Source organism: Schistocerca piceifrons, chromosome 5 (assembly GCF_021461385.2).
Source record: "Schistocerca piceifrons isolate TAMUIC-IGC-003096 chromosome 5, iqSchPice1.1, whole genome shotgun sequence".
NCBI classification, from domain to species: domain Eukaryota; kingdom Metazoa; phylum Arthropoda; class Insecta; order Orthoptera; family Acrididae; genus Schistocerca; species Schistocerca piceifrons.
In genome coordinates this window covers 475533012-475553741 of record NC_060142.1, presented here as the reverse complement: position 1 = coordinate 475553741, position 20730 = coordinate 475533012, and the positions used below count along the sequence as shown (strand labels likewise).

Sequence of the window (20730 nt, the reverse complement as noted above, 5' to 3'; positions counted from 1 at the left end):
CAATGTAAATAGTTACCCCAGTGGAAACTGCATAAATTTAATTTTGGATTGTTCCCATTTAGCCACACTTCTACGATTGTATTCATTGTAACTTCTTACAATTAACAATAATAGAAATTTTATCTAACAGAAGCTGTGCTCTAGTGAGGATTATATTCTTGTTGTTACTTCTGACAGAATTGTGTGGTAGCCTTTGTGTGTGGTCCAGTTGATGTAGACCCCTTTGGTAATTGTTCCAAATGTGATGTTGGGTGATGTATATTTTTGTACACTATTGAAAACTGTTCAGTTTCATTTGAATATGAACTGCCTATGTTTGTTTTATGTATACACAGCTCATCACTGTTGCAGTGTTTTGATCTATCAGTAAGGGTATCCCATTTACCTTCAATGTTTGTCTTGGGACTCCTAATGTGTCACAAACAACACTTTTTTTATGTAGGTTTCACAAAAAACACTTTTTTATTTAGCTTTACATTTCAAGAATCTGTAAAATATTTTATATCTGCCTATAAATAAATCATGATTATTTTACTCGTGACATGAAATCCCAATATTAAGATGTAAAAGGAGATTTAGTAAATAAATGGTATGTACCAATTTCCCATTTCAGGCTACATACGAGAGTACTTGTGTCTGGTTCCACATGACCAAAAATTCTGCTTCCGAGAAACAGCAGATGTGCTGCATAGAAGTGCCATCACAAAAGAGGACTTTAGTGGCTATAGAGCAGCATCAGCATGGAATGCAATTGGTTTATATGCTGCTAATCTACTTTCACAACCATGGAGGAAAGAGTATCGTGAGATGAAGGTTTTTGTACAATTTTTTTTCTCTTTCATAGAACAAGTTTTATTTGTTCTGAAATGAAGTTTTGAAATACAATAATACTTCTTGTAAAGCAACTGTCCACTAAACTGTTAAGAGCAATAATTGAAAAACAGTAATCATGACATTAGAAGTGATATGTTGGAATGCAGATATAGTACACAATTTTCTTTCTTAGTCATTGTTAATAAGTAGCTGATATAACAATATTGTGAAAAGGATAGTTGTTACTCATCATATACTGGGTGATTACAATTAAACTTTCCTTATTTAACATTTTATAACATGGAAACTAATTACCATATGAGTACCAGACTTGGTAGCATTAATGTCCAGAGTATGGGGTGCATGTTTTCTGCGTGTTACAGTGCAACAGCCCATTTGTAACTGTGGCGACCAGGTGCTGTGATCAGTTATTGTGATCCATAGTCTCACATCTGACTAGTTGCAGTGCACATGTTGCGTCAACATGAGCTTTGACAAAAGGAACAGGGCATTATTGGTGGAGCTCTGTTATCAAAACAGGAGTAATGCCGCAGCTGCACTTTGAGAATATCACTGGCTGAAATGGTTATGGAAAGATCCTCTTTCTCCTCCTGCTGTTCGGAGCTTGATGAAGAAGTTTGAATCAACTGGAGAACTGGGTGTTGCTCCGGGAAGAGGCTGACGACCAGTTGCATCACAAGTGGTTGATGAAATTGCTGTTGCTATGGCAGACAACGCTGTGTGCAATTCTACATCTACATGATTACTCTACTATTCACAGTAAAGCACCTGGCAGAGAGTTCAATGAACCACCTTCGAGCTGTCTCTCTACCGTTCCACTCTCGAATGGCAGGTGGGAAAAACGAGCACTTAATTTTTTCTGTGCAAGCCCTGATTTCTCTTATTTTATCATGATGATCATTTCTCCCTGTGTAGGTGGGATGCCAACAGAATGTTTTCGCAATCAGAGGATAAAACTGGTGATTGAAATTTCATGAGAAGATCCCGTCACAACGAATAAACGCCTTTGTTTTAATAATTGCCACTCCAATTTACGTCTCATGTCTGTGACACTATCTCCCCTATTTCGTAATAATACAAAAAGAGCTGCCCTTCTTTGTACTTTTTCGATGTCATCCGTCACTTGCACCTGATGCGGATCCCACAGTGCACAGCAATACTCCAGAATAGGGAGGACAAGCGTGGTGTAAGCTGTCTCTTTAGTAGACCTGTTGCACCTTCTAAGTGTTCTGCCAATGAATTGCAGTCTTTGGTTTGCTCTATCCACAATATTATCTATTTGACCGTTCCAATTTAGGTTAGGTCTATTTGTAATTGTAATCCCTAAGTTTTTAGTTGAATTTACAGCCTTCATATTTGTGTGACTTATTGCGTAATCGAAATTTAGCTGATTTCTTTTAGTGCTCATGTGAATAACTTCACACTTTTCCTTATTCAGGGTCAATTGCCACTTTCCTGGTCGTCAGGCTGTACACGTGCTGTGTCACGACAGTTAAACATCCCATGGTCAGCTGTACGGGGAGGGGGAGGGGGGGTGCTTCGAACCATTCTCCGGCGGTGTATCCGTGCAAGATCCATATCATACAACAGCTTGCACCACAGGAGACACAACTATGTGTTGACTTCGCTCTCCACTTTCTCGCAAGGATTGAAGTTGACGAGGGCTGGCTCTGGACCGTCTTGTGGACAGACGAAGCTCATTTTTCACTGACAGGTGAGGTGAACACACAGAATTGCTGAGTGTGGGGATCTTCACCTCCAGTCACTGTGTGTGGTGTTCCCCTGTATGGTGAACATGTCACCGTATGGTGTGGCTTCACAGCTACGTTCATCATTGGGCTATTCTGTTTCGAACAGGTTGGCGCTCAAGGACCAAAGACATGCAGTGTGAGTGGCCAGCATTACTGCGATACGCTTCACCCATCCTACAGAAGAGAGACGCATTGAACTCAACAGTTTTCATGCAAGATGGGATCCCACCGCACATTGCTCGTGAAGTTCATCTGCTTCTCCAAAACATATTTGGAAATGATGGAATTATAATCTGTTTGTTTTAAAATTCTTTGCCAACATGACCACCTGATATCACTCCCAGTGGTTTGTGGTTGTGGGGCTATCTTATGAAGGACAGTTTTACCAGGGGAACACTCACTCGTGCTGATCTGAAGTGCAGCATGTCAAGAGAGGTACCAGCATACCTATGGACATGCTTCGTTTTACTGTGCAGAATGCAACCCTGCGCTTTCAGACTCCTCTGGATACTGATGGTGCCATATTGAGCCCCTTTGTATATGATGTACCGTATGTATTATGTATGGTATGATGTACCGTAGCAACACATTAAAAGTGTTCGAATTGAATTCATTGTGCATTATTTCTCTTCCCTATGGGCTTGACATTATTGCAACCAAGTTTGGTCCTTGCACGGTAATTAGTTTCCCTGTTATAAAATGTTGTCTGTGAAGCAGTCATTGGAATGAAAAACATCATGTTGGGTGGTGTGTTCAGCAGCTGGGTGGCCCGACTGTTTCTTGGCCACAGTTTGTCGGTGGCTATTCGTGTGAACAGTCATCTTTTTGGTTGTTGGTTGTCTACCCATATAGAATGCAGCACAGTGGTTGGCTGCTTCCCACCAACATCAGCTTTTCTGAATCACAGGTGGGAACTGTCCGTGCAATATAACCTACATTCCCGTAACCTTCCTGGCCCCAACCATCATTAGTCATTGTCTTTAATCATCTAGACCCTTTCATGTTCCCATTCCAGCACTAAAGAGCCCTCTATTCCATCAATGCACCCACAGCCTTTTAACATCTCTCTTTCCCGATACCCCTCCACCCATCCCCCTGCCCTCCATATAACCTCCTGATGGTGCTTAGCACCCCTAGTCTCTCTCCACCTCGTCACTGTGTGCTCCCACAAGTAGCACTTTACCATCCCCCACCCCTACCCGCTATCCCTTCCCGTCCCTGCCCCAGCATCCTCCGACCCCCACCACCTGTTGCTTCTCCCATCATGTGCTCCTTATCACAGGCTGGCCTCAGCAGCCAGAGACTGGTCATGTGTGTGTGAGGTGTGTTTGTGTGCGGGGGGGTGAGGGGAATTGGGTGTATTGGTGTGGTCTATTTAAAGTGAAGGCTTTGTTGACCAGAAGCTTACTTTCTTCTGCAAGTCTTTTTGTTGTGCCTATCTGCGACTCAGCATCTTCGCTATATGGTGAGTAGCAACTACACTTTCCATAGTATTGTCATATTCCATCATGGATTTTCCATTGTTTGATTTTGCCTAGTAGCTGATATAATTTTGAAAAGAAGATAGAAGCAATATCTAATAAATTTAGAAAAAGTGTTAAAATATTTTTAAGGAAAAAACTAAAACAATATAAAATTACACTTTAAAAGCAGAGGCAGGTTAATGTTTAAGAGGAAATATTTGACAATAAGCTTGTGAATGTTGTTTTCAGATGAATATAAATACTTTAGGAGTAAAGGAGGCCACTCACTGTAAAGCAGAAGTAGTGAATTGTTAGCAGGTGCACACAAAAAAGAAAGGAAACTTGCTAGCTTTTGGCTTGACACGCAGCACCATGTTATGGCAGAGGTATTTCTGTGTGTGGGTGGGTGGGTGAGCATGCGCGCTAACCACTGTGAAGTGCATTTCAGAGAGTACGTCCCACGATATCAGTTATTAAGGCTTTTTCCTGTGCCATTAACATATGTAGTGTGGGGAAAATGATTGTTTAAATGCCTCTGTAATTAATCCAATCTTACTCTAATGACTCCTATGGAAGTGATATACAGGGGTTTGTTGTTTATTCTTAAATCATCATTTAAAGCCAGTTCTTCATGGAACTTTGTTAGTAGACTTTCTCTGTCTATCTTCAAGACTCTGGCAATTCAGTTTTTTCAACATCTCACTGACACTCCACCACGGTCAAACAAAGTTGTGACCATTCATGCTGCCCTTCTCTGCATACATTCAATATCACCTGCTCTTGCTGTTTGATACATGTACCACATACTTGAGCAATATTCTAGGATGGGTCGCATGGGTGATTGGTAAGCATCTCCTTCGTAAAATGTTTGCATTTCCCTGTTATTCTACCAGTAAACTGAAGTCTTACCCATGACTGAGCCTATGTGATCATTCCACTTCATGTGCCTACTAAGTGTTACACTCAAGTATTTGTATCAGTTTACAGATTCCAACTGTTGCGACAGGACGAGTTTGGATTGTTGCGTAATTGTTTGACCACTGTCTCTCAACGTACTGTGCAATACACAAGTTCCACCTACCTCAGTACGGCATCTGATTACCAGCCCGTTTCTCTGCATACGTAGATACTGTTCAGACGGCGTTAAAAGCAGCGTTGAAGGAAAACCCTGTCAATACTTACGTTTGCAAAGTCTGCGTAAACTCTGGTAGCAAACTATCCTGTAATATCTTACAACAATTTTCAGGTGGAGGGCGATTGCTTCATCTCTTTAGAAAAATGTCAAAACTCTGCAACAAGTTCTTTTATTTCTTTAGGTTCAAAATAAAACTTGCCATCAGCCCATATTTAATTAACGAATAATATCACTGTCCTCAGCTCACAGTTCAGACAACCCAGTACACACACAAGGCAGCCAGGAATGTACTTGAGTCCAACCCAAATTATCACGTGATTTACAGTCATTACTCTCTCTGCTGCAATATACAAGTTTCACATTCGGTCCTTTTTCAGTGGATATCTAATAAAGAAATTGAGCACCAAATATTCCATAGACGAATATGAAACATTCCACGCGGAATTTTACAAAGGCGGAAAGTTCACACGCGGTTCTCTTTCCAACAAAACAATCCAAAAACTTCCAAACTTCACAAAACTGTTCGTAAATGCAACTGCTATTTTGGCCACACAATCTGGACACAAGAATTTTACACATAATAAAGACGGAAGCATTAAACATGATCTGCACGCCCGATAGGTAACTAGCGACTAACCAGTGCTGTTCCTTCCAGAACCTATACCTATTTCCAATGCATGGGAAATGCTTAACTCTGATTGGTTGTTCAAAATGACCAGCCAATCAAAACAATCCTTCGAGATCATTTTCGCGCTAAAACTGTCCTATGCCAATCATTATTCACAGATGCATTTACGTCACTTCATTATGCAAATATTAATAAAATGTTTAACAAAACCAAATGAAAAGAAAACTAATCTTGAAATAACTTTAGAAAACTATTACTCTACGAACGACTATTCTGGCTGCCTTCTTACAAAAGCAAGTACCCTTGGATATACGTCATCAGCAAGGTGGGGAAAACACAGCTTTCCCATGACACAGTTACATAATGCTGTACATCATATAATATTGAATCTTAACGTATGTCTCACATACACACTCACTCATTCTTATTTACTCACACAACAGCATATTAACTAAATAATTATCTTTTCTGAATTTTATATTACAAAAAATGAAAAGTAGTTAATGTTTTTTAGTAATGAAAATCTAAATAAATTGTTCTGCCATTTTTTGAACTTCAGTAATGATTTCAAATGATACTAAAAGACAAACTGTTATGAATCCTAACTGACTTTAATCTTACAAGTGGGGTGGTTTAGGTAATTTTCCCTAACTCTGGAAGTATGCCAGCTAGAAAGCTGAGATTTTTACACAATCTTCTTTTTAATAACAAAGGGCAGTGTATTCACTTTTAACTAAATTGAATATTATCAAATATAGTTTATTTAGATTCTTAGGGGCATGAATATTCTGTTGCTCGAATTGACACAGGTACCGCTTCCCCCGGCTAGGATAGCTACAGGTGCGAATGAGTCATGCTAAGATACAAGCGGCTGTTTCTATCACCACAAACAGCTCCAAAGCTACGAGCCATACTGCAAAGTAGTGCAATAAATGCTATTGCATATTGACTTGAGACATTACACTGTGACCCAAAAATTTTTTGTATTCGTAGGATACTAAGTTGTGTGTGTGTGTGTGTGTGTGTGTGTGTGTGTTTTTTTTTTTTTTTGTTTTTTTGTTTTTTTTAGTGCACAGTTTTACATTTTTGAACATTTACAGCCATCTACACCAGTTTGAAATCTTAACAAGGTCTGACTGAATATTTATACAGATTTGTCAGACTGTACTTCGTTATAGATAACCACCTCATCTGCAAAAAGCCTGAGTTTACTATTAATATTGTCTGCAAGATCATTAATATACTTCATGAACAACAAGGGAACCATATAATATGCTGCGTCCTCCTTACCAAGAAACTTCTCAGTGTAGTCACATATTTTGTCTGATGCTCCATCTGCATGGCGGTGCCCTCCTATTGGGCCGCCTGGATGCGCCGGCACCTTGTAGTAGCACAGGCGTGTGTGTGTGTGTGTGTGTGTGTGTGTGTGTGTGTGTGTGTGTGTGTTTTCTAGCTCAAGAAAGGATTCATTCCAAAAGCTAGCAGCAAGTTTTCTTCCTTTTTTGTGTGTGTGCCTGTCAACGACTCAGTGCTTCAGTTTTTTGGTGGGTGGAAGTCTGTACAATCTACCAGAACTTTCCTATTACAATAGTTTTCAGATCAAATGGCTGCAATCCATATATTTTCTCATTCAGTGAATTACTGAAAAAAAAAGAAAACAACACAGTAAAATATATAGGGGGCTTAACTGGCTGAAGTGGGCCTAGTGATGTCATTTTTTGTTTTTAATATTAGCAGAACCTAGCAATAAGCAGTATGTCACCTCATGGCAGTATTATTTAGTCAACAGTCATTAGTGCTTCTAGAGCCAGAGGAAAAAAGCTAACATGGCCTTATTGTTGCTTCAACTTCTGCAGGCAACAATATCTTCGTTTAGCGTGGCCTGTCACTTTGAGCTGTGGTTTGAGGCAAATTTCTTATGTGACAGTATGTGGAAATGAATACAGTAGATAGTTTATACTGTTCCTACTGTAACTTTCATTACGTTTACATTTTGATCCGCTCACCTGAAAAATTACTGAGAACTGAGCACATAACGTGAGTGGAACATGTTGCTTGTGTTGCTGGAAATTTGCAGCTATCTGAAGTTAAGCTGCTAAAATCGGCTAAATTGTATATGTACTAAAGCAAAGAAAAAAGCATGACACATGTCAGTCTGAATGAGTATGCTTTATACATAATGCGTATTGTGTCTAAATGATGTTTGAGGAAATTCTTTAAACTTACTGATTTGTAAGTGCTCTAGTTACATTTACATTTGCTAAAAACTATACAACCCACATGACTTTTTTTGTAATAATACACTAAAGAGCCAAAGAAACTGGTACAGCTGCCTAATCACGTGTAGGGCCCCTGCGAGCACGCAGAAGTGCCGCAACACAACGTGGCATAGATTCGACTAATTTCTGCAGTAGTGCTCGAGGAATTGACACCATGAACCCTGAGGGCTGTCCATAAATCGGTAAGAGTATGACAGGTCGCAGATCTCTTCTGAACAGCACGTTGCAAGGCATCCAAAATATGCTCCATAATGTTCATGTCTGGTGAGTTTGGCAGCCAGTGGAAGTGTTTAAACTCAGAAGAATGTTCCTGGTGCCATTCTGTAGCAATTCTGGACATGTGGGATGTTGCATTGTCCTGCTGGTCTTGCTCAAGTCAGTCAGAATGCACAATGGACATGAATGGATGCAGATGACGTATGTGTCACCTGTCAGAGTTGTATCTGGATGTATCAGGGGTCCCATATAACTCCAACTGCACGTGTCCAACACCATTACAGAGCCTCCACCAGCTTGAACAGTCCCCTGCTGACATGCAGGGTCCATGGATTCACGAGATTGTCTCCATAGCCGTATACGTCCATGCACTCTACATCTACATGGATGCTCTGAAAATCACATTTAAGTGCCTGGCAGAGGGTTAATCAAACCACCTTCACAATCCTCTATTATTCCAATCTTGTATAGTGCGCAGAAAGAATGAACACCTATATCCGTCCGTACAAGCTTTTATTTCCCTTATTTTATTGTGATGATCATTCCTCCGTATGTATGTCAGTATCAACAAAATATTTTCACATTCGGAGGAGAACATTAGTGATTGGAATTTCGTGAGAAGATTCCATCGCTACGAAAAATGCCTTTCTTTTAATGATTTCCAGCCCAAATCCTGTACCGTTTCTGTAACACACTCTCCCATATTTCGCGATAATACAAAACGTGCTGCCTGTCTTTGAATTTTTTCGATGTACTCCGTCAGTCCTATATGGTAAGGATCCCACACCGCGCAGCAGTATTCTGTAAGAGGATGGACAAGCATAGTGTGGGCAGTCTCCTTAGTAGGTCTGTCACATTTTCTGTGTGTTCCTTCCAATTTAAGTTGTTTGTAATTGTAATACCTAGGTATTTAGTTGAATTTACAGCTTTTAGATTATACTGATTTATCATGTAACCGAAGTTTAACGAGTTCCTTTTAACACTCATGTGGCTGACCTCACACTTTTCGTTATTTAGGTTCAACTGCCAGTTTTCGCACCATTCAGATATTTCTTCTAAATCGTTTTGCAGTTTGTTTTGATCTTCTGATGACTTTATTAGTCAATGAACGACAGCGTTATCTGCAAACAACCAAAGACGGATGCTCATATTGTCTCCCAAATCGTTTATATAGATAAGGAACAGCAAAGGGCCTATAACACTACTTTGGGGAATGCCAGAAATCACTTCTGTTTTACTCGAAGACTTACCGTCAGTTATTACGAACTGTGACTTCTCTGACAGGAAATCACAAATCCAGTCACATAACTGAGACGATATTCCATAAGCACGCAATTTCACTACAAGCCGCTTGTGTGGTACAGTGTCAAAAGCCTTCCGGAAATACCAGAAATATGAAATTGATCTGAAATCCCTTGTCAGTAGCACTCAACACTTCATGTGAATAAAGAGCTAGTTGTGTTTCACAGGAATGATGTTTTCTAAACTATGTTGACTGTGTGTCACCAGACTGTTTTCTTTGAGGTAATTCATAATGTTCGAAGACAATATATGTTCTAAAAACCTGCTGCATATTGACGTTAACGATATGGGCCTGTAATTTAGTGGATTACTCCTACTACCTTTCTTCAATATTGGTGTGATCTGTGCAACTTTCCAGTCTTTTGGTGTGGATCTTTTGTCGAGCGAACAGTTGTTTATGATTGTTAAGTATGGAGCTAATCCATCAGCATACTCCGAAAGAAACCTAATTGGTATAAGTCTGGCCCAGAAAACTTGCTTTTATTAAGTGATCTAAGTTGCTTCACTACTCCAAGGATATTTACTTCTACGTTACTCATGTTGGCAGCTGTTCTCAATTCAAATTCTGGAATATTTACTTTGTCTTCTTTTGTGAAGGCATTTCGGAAGACTGTGTTTAGTAACTCTGCTTTGGTAGTACTGTTTTCGATAGTAACTCCATTGCTATCACACAGAGAAGGCATTGATTGTTTCTTGTCGCTAACATACTTCACATAGGACCAGAATCTCTTTGGATTTTCTGCCAGGTTTCGAGACAAAGTTTCGCTGTAGAAACTGTTACAAGCATCTCGCATTAAGTTCGCACTACATTTCGAGCTTCTGTAAAAGATCGCCAATCTTGGGGATTTTGCATCTGTTTAAATTTGGCATGTTTGTTTCATTGTTTCTGCAACAGTGTTCTAACCCGTTTTGTATACCAAGGAGGATCAGCTCCATCGTTTGTCAATTTATTTGGTATAAATCTCTCAGTTGCTGCTGATACTATTTCTATGAATTTAAGCCATATCTGGTCTACACTTATATTATTAATTTGGAATGAGTGGAGATTGTCTCTCAGGAAGACATCAAGTGAATTTTTATCTGCTTTTTTGAGTAGGTGAATTTTTCGCTTATTTTTCGAGGATTTGGGAATTACAATATTCAGTCTCGCTACGACGACCCTTTGTACACTAATCCCTGAATCGGTTTTGATGCTCGTTATTAACTCGGGATTATTTGTTGTTAAGAGGTCAAGTGTGTTTTCACAACCGTTTACCATTCGCGTGGGCTCATGAACTAACTGATCGACTGATCAAAATAATTTTCGGAGAATGTGTTTAGCACAATTTCGGATGATATTTTATCCGGAATTAAACATGTATTTTCGCCAACATATCGGGGGTAAATTAAAGTCACCACCAACTATTATCATATGACTTGGGCACATGTTTGAAATCAAACTCAAGTTTTCATTGAACCTTTCAGCAACTGTATCATCTGAATTGGGAGGTTGGTAAAAGGATCGAATTATTATTTTATTCCGGTTGCCAACAATGACCTCTGCTCATACTAACTCACAGGAAGTATCTACTTCAATTTCGCGACAAGTTAAACTACTTCTGACAACGACAAACACGCCGCCACCAACCGTGTTTAGCCTATCCTTTCGGAACGCCGTTAGATTTTTTGCAAAAATTCGGCTCTGAGCTTATATCCAGCTTTAGCCAGGTTTCAGTGCCTATAACGATTTGAGCATCAGTGCTTTCTGTTAGCACTTGGAGCTCTGGTACTTTTCCAACATACAACCATTTACAACTGTTATACCAATGGTTCTTGTATCTATGTTCTTCCTGTGTTCAGCCTGCATCCTTTGTGATTGAAGCCCTTCTTGTGTTTTCCCGAGACCCTCTAACCTAAAAAACTGCCCAGTCCATGCCACACAGCCCCTGCTACCTGTGTAGCCGCCTTCTGCACATAGTTGACACCTGACCTATTCAGCGGAACCCGAAACCCAACCACTCTTTGGTGCAAGTCGAGGAATCTGCAGCCTACATGGTCGCAGAACCGTCTGAGCCTCTGATTCAGACCCTCCACTCGGTTCTGTATCAGAGATCCGCAATCGGTCCTGTTGACTATGCTGCAAATGGTCAGCTCTGCTTTAATCTTGTAACCAAGACTGGCAGCCTTTACCACTTCTCTTAGCTGCTCAAAACCAGAGAGAACCTCTTCTGATCCAAAGTGATAGACATCATTGGTACCGACGTGAGCAACCACCAGCAGTTGGCTGCACCCTGTGTTCTTCATGAAATCTGGGAGAACCCTTTCCACATCTGGAATAACTCCACCCGGTATGTACATGGAGTGCACATTGGTTTTTACCCTTCTTGTCAGCCAATTCCCTAAGGGTCCCCATAACGCACCTAACGCTGGAGCTCCCTACTACCAATAATCCCACCCTCTGCGATTGCCCGGATCTTGCAGGCTGAGTGGTTTCCTCTGAAACAGGACAGTCAACAGCATCTGGCTCAGTGACAGTGTCAGCCACAGACAGCACCTGGAACCTGTTTGTCAGACAAACCGGGGAGGCCTTACATGCGGCCACCTGGGAAGTCTTTCGCCGCCTGCTTCACCCCGGGGCAACCTCCCACTCGACCACAGGTGAGGCGTCAGCCTCAGTGCGAGCAGTAACTGGGTTGGCCACTGGTGAGGACCAATCGGAGGACTCTGACATGCTGGACGTCTGTTGGATCCTCACATCCGGGTCACAACAGTGGTGTCCATCCACTTCAGCCTCAAGCTGTGTAACCGAAGCCATCACAGCCTGAAGCTGAGAGCGAAGTGTTACCAACTCGGCTCGCATCCGCACTCAACAATCGCAGTCCCTGTCCATACTAAAGACCATGGAAAACTAAACTATGCAGATAAGCAGACTATCGGCATGTGCTGTGCAACTCTACTGTACACCCTGACAGAAACGCACGAACTGCGTCTAGTAATATGTAGATATTCAAAAACCTAACTACCGAAGCACTCAGGTGAAACTAAATAATTTGCCCCTGATTAGGAACTTGTAATATGTCGCAAAATCGGTTTACTTTCCGACGTAAACAATAACGCGACAACTGTGGCTATTAGATATTAAATTTACATGCAGAAATTCAAGAAACTAAAATATGAAGGCACACAGATGATACAATAAAATTTGCTCCTGGTTAGGAACTCGTAAATGTCAGAAAAGTGGCTACTTCCCTGTTGCTGCTTCTGTCTTGGTCGGCTACTGCTGCCTGATACAATACAATGTGAAACGATACTCATCTGATCAGGCAACATGTTTCCAATCTTCACCAGTGTTGACGGACCCAGGCGATTTGTAAAGCTTTGTGTCACACCGTCATCAAGGGTACATGAGTTGCCCTTGGGCTCTGAAAGCTCATATCGATGATGTTCCGTTGACTGGTTCACACACTGACACTTGTTGATGTCCAGCATTGAAATCTACAGCAATTTGCGGAAGGGTTGCACTTCTGTCACATTGAACGATTCTCATCAGTTGTCATTGGTCTTGTTCTTGCAGGATCTTTTTCTGGCTGCAGCAATGTCAGAGATTTGATGTTGTACTGGATTCCTCATATTCACAGTACACTCGTGAAATGGTTGTATGGGAAAATCCCCACTCCTTCGCTACCTTGGAGATGCTGTGTCCCATTGCTCGTGTGCATACTATAACACCACATTCAAACTTGCTTAAATCTTGATAACCTGGCATTGTAGCAGCAGTAACCAATTTAATAACACCGCCAGACACTTGTTGTCTTACATAGGCGTTGCCGACCAGAGCACCGTATTCTGCCTGTTTACATACCTCTGTATTTGAATGCACAATTCTATATAGTTTCTTTGGCACTTCAGCGTATATAGATTAGGTTGGTGTCAGCAGATTAAAAATACATTGTATCTCCCTCCTGTGTGCCAGTGTTTGCACATCTGTCATTGCAATTAATGTATATTTAATCCTTTCTGGCTGTGGAAACCTTTTTCTCTCTTTTCTTGTACAAAATTTCTATAAAGATATGACCTTTCACTGCCGCAGCTACAGCACATGGTACACTGTGGCACTTGAATTTAATAAATTGTATTTTAAAAACTCTAATTTTATTAAAATTTGTTCCTAACATAAAATATGGATCACTAAAGTTAATACCTTAAAATAAATTATGGTGACAGTGAGCTTTGAAACTGTTATGTTATTGGTGAAAGTTTGAGTTGTACTTCTTTGTTGCCCCTCCCTCCCCTGTTCATACACCAGCAACCCCATTTTTCAGCATAAATATGTTCCTAAGTGTCACTTCATTTAACATTATAGAAGTCATTGTTTTTTCGTGGATAGGCAGTTCTTGTTACCACACAGATATTTTTGTTGTTTAAGTGACTCTCTTATTGAAGATCAGAGAGATTATTGGAGAGCTAGATTGCTACTTATTGTAAATACGACACATTAATTTGCAGACAGGCACAACTAAAAGACATTTACACAGTAGATTTCGGCTACAGCCTTTGTCAGGAAAGGAAACACACATACATTCACTCACTCACATAAGCAAGCACACCTAATGCACACATGGCTGCCATCTGTGGCATCTCGGACTAAAATGCAACTGTTGTGTAGAACATAAGCAGCAGTCTGTAGGTGGTAGGGGAGGGGAAGGAATAGCAGAGTACGGGTGGGGAGAGAGAAGAGTGCTGTGTGGCAGAACGTGCAGGACTAGACTGCCAACATGAACTGCATCAGGAGGCTGTTGGGCAGGCAGGTGGGGATGGGGAGGGGGGACAGGGAGTGAAAAAGGAGAGGAGCAGTGAAACCTAAAGATGGGCAGCTACATTAGCAGAGGCCAGCACACAAAAATGGTAGGAGACAAGAATAGGTAGCTGGTAATGGGCAGAGGGGGTTGAAACTGTTGAGTGGAGGATGTGGTGACAGCATGTTTCTGTAGGTTGAGGCCAGGATAATATGGAGATGGAGAATATGTTGTAAGGATAATTCCCATCTGCGCAGTTCAGAAAAGCTAGCAGTGGAGGAGAGGATCCAGCTGGCTCAGGTAGTGAAGCAGCCATTGAAGTCAGGCATGTTATGTTCAGTTGCATGTCATGCCACAGGGTGGTCTACTTTGCTCTTAGCCTTAGTTTGGCTGTGGCCATTCATCCTGGTGGACAGCTGGTTGGTAGTCATACCAATATAAAAAGCTGTGCTATGATTGCTGCAGAGCTGGTACACGACATGGCTGCCTTCGCTGGTGGCCCGGTCCCTGATGAGATAGGGGATAAGCCTGTGACAGGACTGGAATTGGAAAAGCTGGGTGGATGGATTGGGCAGGCCTTGCACCTGGGTCTTCCACAGGGATATGATCCTGTGGCAAGGGTTTGTGATTTGTTGTATCATCGGGATGGACTAGAATGTTGTGGAATGGCATAGAATGTTGTGGAATGGCATAGAATGTTGTGGAGGTTGGTTGGGCTATGGAGCACCACTTTAGGAGGGCTGGTAAGGATCTTGGGTGGGATGTCCCTCACTTCAGGGCTTGATGATAGGTAATCAAAGCCCTGGTGAAAGATGCGGTTTAGTTGTTCCAGTTGGGTGGTACTGGGTGACAAAGGGGTCAGTCCTTTGTTGCTGTTTCTTGGGGGTGGTGGGAGGATTTGGGGTTTGAAGGGGGAATGGCAAGGGAGATCTGTGTGCAGGCTAGGTCCGTGAGTAGTGCTTGTCCAAGAAGGCATTGGTGAGATCCTCAGCATATGGGACAGGGAGCTCTTTCACTGCAGATACATCATCCCCCGGAGGGCCAGGATGTGTGGGTTGGATTTTTTGGTGGAAAGGATGACAGCTGTTGAAATGCAGGTTCTGTTCATGGTTGGTGGATTTAATGTAGACAGAGGTGTCTATGGAGCCATCAGACAGGAGATGGTCAGTGTCCAGGAAGGTGGCACGCTGAGTTGAGGTGGAGCAGGTGGATCCATTGGGAGATGCGGTGTTGAGGTTGTGGAGGGTTGAAAATAGGGCGTCTTGGCCCTGAGTACAGATTATGAAAATATCATCAATGAACCAGAACCAGACTAGTGGTTTGGTATTTTGGAAGGCTAGGAAGGTCTCCTCTAGATGGACCATTAAGAAGGTTTCATAGGAGGGTGCCATACATGTGTCCATGGCTGCGCCACAGATTTGTTTGTGTACCTTTGCTTCAAAGGGGAATTAGTTGTGTGTTAGGGTAAAGCTAGTAAGGTGTATGTGGAGTGAGATAGTGGGTCTTGAGTTGGAAGTGTTTTGGAAAAGTTAGTGTTCAGTAGCAGAAATAACATGGGCATGAGGGCTGCTGGTGTATAGGGAGGTGATGTCAACACTTTAAGTAGGGATCCAGGAGGTAAAGGGCTGGTGATGGTAGAGTTTTGGTGAAGGAAGTAGTTGGTACCTATAACATGGAAGGCTAGATCAAGGTGATTTGGTTGGAGGTGTTGTGCAGGATGTTGTAGTTGTGAAGAGGGAAATGGATACAGGGGAGAGGTTGTGGAAAGGGCCTAATGCTTTAAGCGGGAACTGGAAGTTATATTGGACTCTGCGATGGGATCACTCTGGCAGAGTGGAGGAGTCAGATAATTTGCCGAAGCCTTCCACCAGGTAATTCATAACAACAGTGTGAAATCTTTGTCTGCAGGTAGGATCATTAGGTCATGATTTGTTTTGAGCTAGTGTATGGCTGTCCTTACCTCTGCTGAAAGGTTGTTATTCTGAGGAAGAGATCTGGGGAAGGTTGCTTAAGCCAAGTTGGGTGAAATGGATTCCTAGAAGGTGACCAGAGGAGTCGGGGGGAGAGGGGGGGGGGGCAGGTTCATGGTTGGGTGGTGGCATGAAATGGGAGAGGCAGGGTTCAATGTTGGGATTAGGTTGGCTTTGGTTGTAAGAATTGGTGCCAAAGAAGTGTTTCCATTGCAAGAGTAAGGAGAAGAATAGTTGGTCTTTGTTAATTCCAGCATGGTTAAATTTCCGTGTAGGGCTAAGTGGTAGGGGGCTTTGGGTGAACAGAAACTTCTGTGGGCTGAGGTGTTTGGTGGAAAAGTTAACAACAGTACTATGGGAAAGTTTTGCCTATGGGTTTGGTGCAGTGTTGGTAGCAAGTTTTGGGGGATGTAGAAAGTTGAAAAGGTCTGCTAAGCAGCGTTTGGATGCTATGAAGGGTTGATGACGAGGAACACTGTGGGTAGGATAGGTGTTGTATAGTGGTGCCCCGAAGCAGCAACAGGATGTCAGCAGGTTGGATAACTTAATGGAGGTTGTGTGTGGAGTACTCCTCCAGATGCTGGAGAGCCAGGGATTCAATTTCAGAGATGTGATGTATGTAGCAGGTACTGCACAGTAGCAGTGTCTTGTGGAGGGAGCAGAGGTGGATCTGGGATGCATGTGCCAAGGAGATGTGATTTAGCAGTATCAGCTTTGTTAGAGTCAGGGACTGAAGGAATATGAAAAGATTCTGTCATCATAGAAGGAGGAGGTGGGCTCCTGAGAAAGGAATTTTTATGGCTAGGCTGTTGGAGGGGGGGGGGGGGGGAATTCCTTGATTTAGGCAGCATTTAAGAAACAGGATGTGGGACTGGATTTTAGTCAGGGAAAGGGATACTTTTCTGAACTAGTGCAGAAAGGTAGAGCAGGGACCCATTGTGGCAGGGATGGGTAGGGGAAATGGGCAAAAGGAGGTGTTACATGGTCATGAGAGGAGCTAGGTAAGAAAAAAGACACATAAAAGTACATGAAGACCCCATAAACATGCACTGCCTACCAACACTCCACCAGATCCAGTGCCGAAGCATTCCATAACACAGTTGTTATCCTTTCCACAAAAACCTTCTGTCCCGCAGAAGTTTCAGTTCTGTCCAAAGGTCTCACATGTAACTGTACACCCAACTTTAATCATTCTGGATTCCTCAAAGACCTACTCTCACTCTCCTTATCCCTGCAGTGGAAACACATCTTTGTCACCAATCCCTCCAACCAAAGCCAACCTACTACAAACATTGAACCCTGCCTCTCCCAGTTCATACCATCATCCAACTATGAATGTTTCCCCCTCCCTCCTAACCACCTGCTTGTACCCATCCAGGAGTTCCTTAACCTCCAACTTGGCCTCACCAACCTTCCCCAGATCTCTTCCTCAGAACAACAATTTATCAGCAGAAGAAAGAACAGCCATACACTACCTCAAAACAGTTCCTGACCTAATCATGCTATCTGCAGACAATAGTTCCACCACTGTTGTTATGAATTGCAGTGACTACTTGGCAGAAGGCCTCTACCAAGTGTCTGACTTCTCCATCTATAAACTCCGCCAGAGTGATCCCATCCCGGAAATCCCTGCTTAAAGCTTAAGGACCTTCCCAGAACCTCTCCCCTAAACCCATTTCCCTCCTCACCCCTATGACACCCCGAACCCACACATTCTACATGCTCCCCAAAATCCACTAACTCGACAATCTAGAATGCCCCATTGTGGCTGGTATTGTGCCCCTCATTGACCAACACATCCAATCAATTGCCCTTAAAATTCAAAGGTACCAACTACTTCCTTCACCGACACCCTGCCACCTCCAGTCTTTTATCTCCTGGATCCCTACTTGTCACAGTTGGCGCCACTTCCCTATACACCAACAGCATGCCCATGATATTACCACTATTGAACACTACCTATCTCAACACCATTCAGATTCCAGACTCACTGCCATATTTCTCTTACACCTTACTAATGTTAGCCTAACTCACAACTTGCGAACATTATCCTAACTCACAACTAATTTTTCTTTGAAGAGAAGCTATACAAACAATCTGCCGCACAGCTGTGGGCACCTGCATGGCACCATTCTATGCCAACCTGTTAATGGAGCTTCCAGAGGAGACGTTGCTAGCCTCACAAAATGCTGAACCCCTAGTCTGGTTTTGTTTCATTGATGATATCTGCATAATCTGGACTTAGGACCAAGACACCCTATCATCATTCCTTCACAACCTCAACACCACATCTCCCATCTGCTTCACCTGGTACTCCTCAACCCAGTGTGCCACCTTCCTGGATGTTGACCACCTTTTCTCTGATGGCTCCACCCACACCTCTGTCGACATTAAACCCACAAACCATGAACAGTACCTACATTTCAACCTCTGTCCTCCCTTCCACACCAATAAATCCCACCCATACAGCCTGGTCACCCAGGGATGGAGTATCCGCAGTGACAAGAACTCCCTTGCCCAGTATGCTGACGATCTCACAAAGGTCTTCACAGACGGGGACTACCCCAAGACCTAGCCTGCAAACAGATCTCCTGTGCCATTCCCCCCCCCCCCCCCCACATGCCCAATCCTCTCACTGCCCCAAAGAACTGTCCCTTTCGTCACCCAGTACCACATCCTTCACCCTCGGCTTTGATTACCTATCATCATGCCCTAAAATGAGGGACATCCAACGCAAGAGCCTTCCCACCCCTCCTAAAGTGGTGTTTTATCACCCACCCAACCTCCACAATATCCTAGCCCATCTCTACACCCTCCAAATCCCACCCCTTGCCACAGGGATCATATCCCTGTGGAAGACCCAGGTGCAAGACCTGTCCATTCCACCCAGTTCATACAATTCCAGTCCTTCACAGGCTTGTCCTACCCAACAGAGGTCGGGCTACCTGTGGAAGCCGCCATGTCATATACCAGCTCTGCTACAGTCATCGCACAGCTTTTTATATTGGTATGACTGCCAACCAGTTGTCCACCAGGATGAACAGCTACAGCCAAACTGTGGCTAAGACCAATGTAGACCACCCTGTGGCATGACATTCAGCTGAACATAACATGCTTGAGTTCAATGGCTGCTTCACTAACCAAGCTAACCGGATCCTCTGCACCATCAGTTTTTCTGAACTGTGCAAATGAGAGTTATCCTTAAAACCCATTCCCCACCTTCCGAAATTATTCTGGTCTCAACCTAAGGTAACATTCTGTCCCCACACCCTCCATTTAACAGTTTCAACCCCCTCTGCCCTGTTACCTCCTCTCTGTTCTTGTTTCCCATCCTCTTTGTATGCTGCCCTCTGCCAATGCACCTGCCCATCTTTCCCCTTCCCTGCTCTTCCCTTTATTCATTCTCTGTTATCCCCTCCCCAACTTGCTGCCCAACAGCCACCCGATGCTGTGCCTGTTGGCAGTCTAGTCCTTGTACGCTCTACGAGACAGTGCTCTTCTCTTCTGCCATCCATACACTGCTATCCCTTCCCTTCCTCTGACCCCTCCAGATTGCTGCTTACATTCTGTGTGACAGTTGCATTCCAGTCTGAGCCACTGGAGATGGCGGTCATGTGTGCGTGAGCAGTGCTTGCGTGTGTGAATGAATGTATGTGTTTCCTTTTCCAACAAAGACTGTGGCCTAAAGCTAATGTGTAAGTGCTTTTAGTTGAGTTTGCCTGCAACTTAATGAGCCATCTTTATGGTAAGGAGCAATCTGTATTTTCCTTATGCCATTTATATTCCAGCTTGGAGTTTCTCTTACAGAAGGTTAATTTTCCTGTGTATTGGATAATGTCTAATCATGTTCGATACCCCCATGAAACCTGAACTAATATAAAGCTCTTGGATATACAACTAAGTAATTTCTTCAAGTAGGCAATATCTGTCGATTACATTCTCTCCCGTTCTATTCTGACAGTGTTAATGTCACATATGATTCCTCCGTATATAACTATAGATGTGTAGTTAGGCAACCCTTCTCCTGTCACCATGCTCTCACTAGCAGTGTTGGTGAGGGAAGAGGCCACATTTCAGTCCTGGTGTCATCATTCTGGTTTTGGTCTCTGGCGCAGTTGTATGTGACTCTGAAGGATCCACTCTTGACATAATGCCAAATTCTTTTTCCTATTGACACTTTCAGCATACTCCCCTGAAACCCATTTGCTTTGCATAGCATGCTCACTCTCTTTGAAGTTGAATGATAGTGCTTTGTGTAGGCCGTGTTCTGCGATGCCCTGTCTGTTCTCACCCGAACCCTTTTCCACCATCACCCAGCCCACCGTTATACAAGTTAAGCCTGGTGGCAGAAGAAAGGATGACAGTTTACATTGTGAC

At 42.9% G+C, this 20730-nt stretch overlaps 1 protein-coding gene across 2 annotated transcripts in view; it reads left to right on the top strand.

Moving 5' to 3' along the window:
• LOC124798361 (protein tamozhennic) overlaps nt 1-20730 on the top strand; it is a 63948-nt gene that overhangs the window by 20311 nt on the left and 22907 nt on the right. For both annotated transcript variants that reach the window (XM_047261730.1, XM_047261729.1), the window contains exon 3: nt 614-813. In XM_047261730.1, coding sequence (XP_047117686.1) covers nt 614-813 — 200 coding nt within the window. The remainder of the gene's footprint in view (nt 1-613; nt 814-20730) is intronic.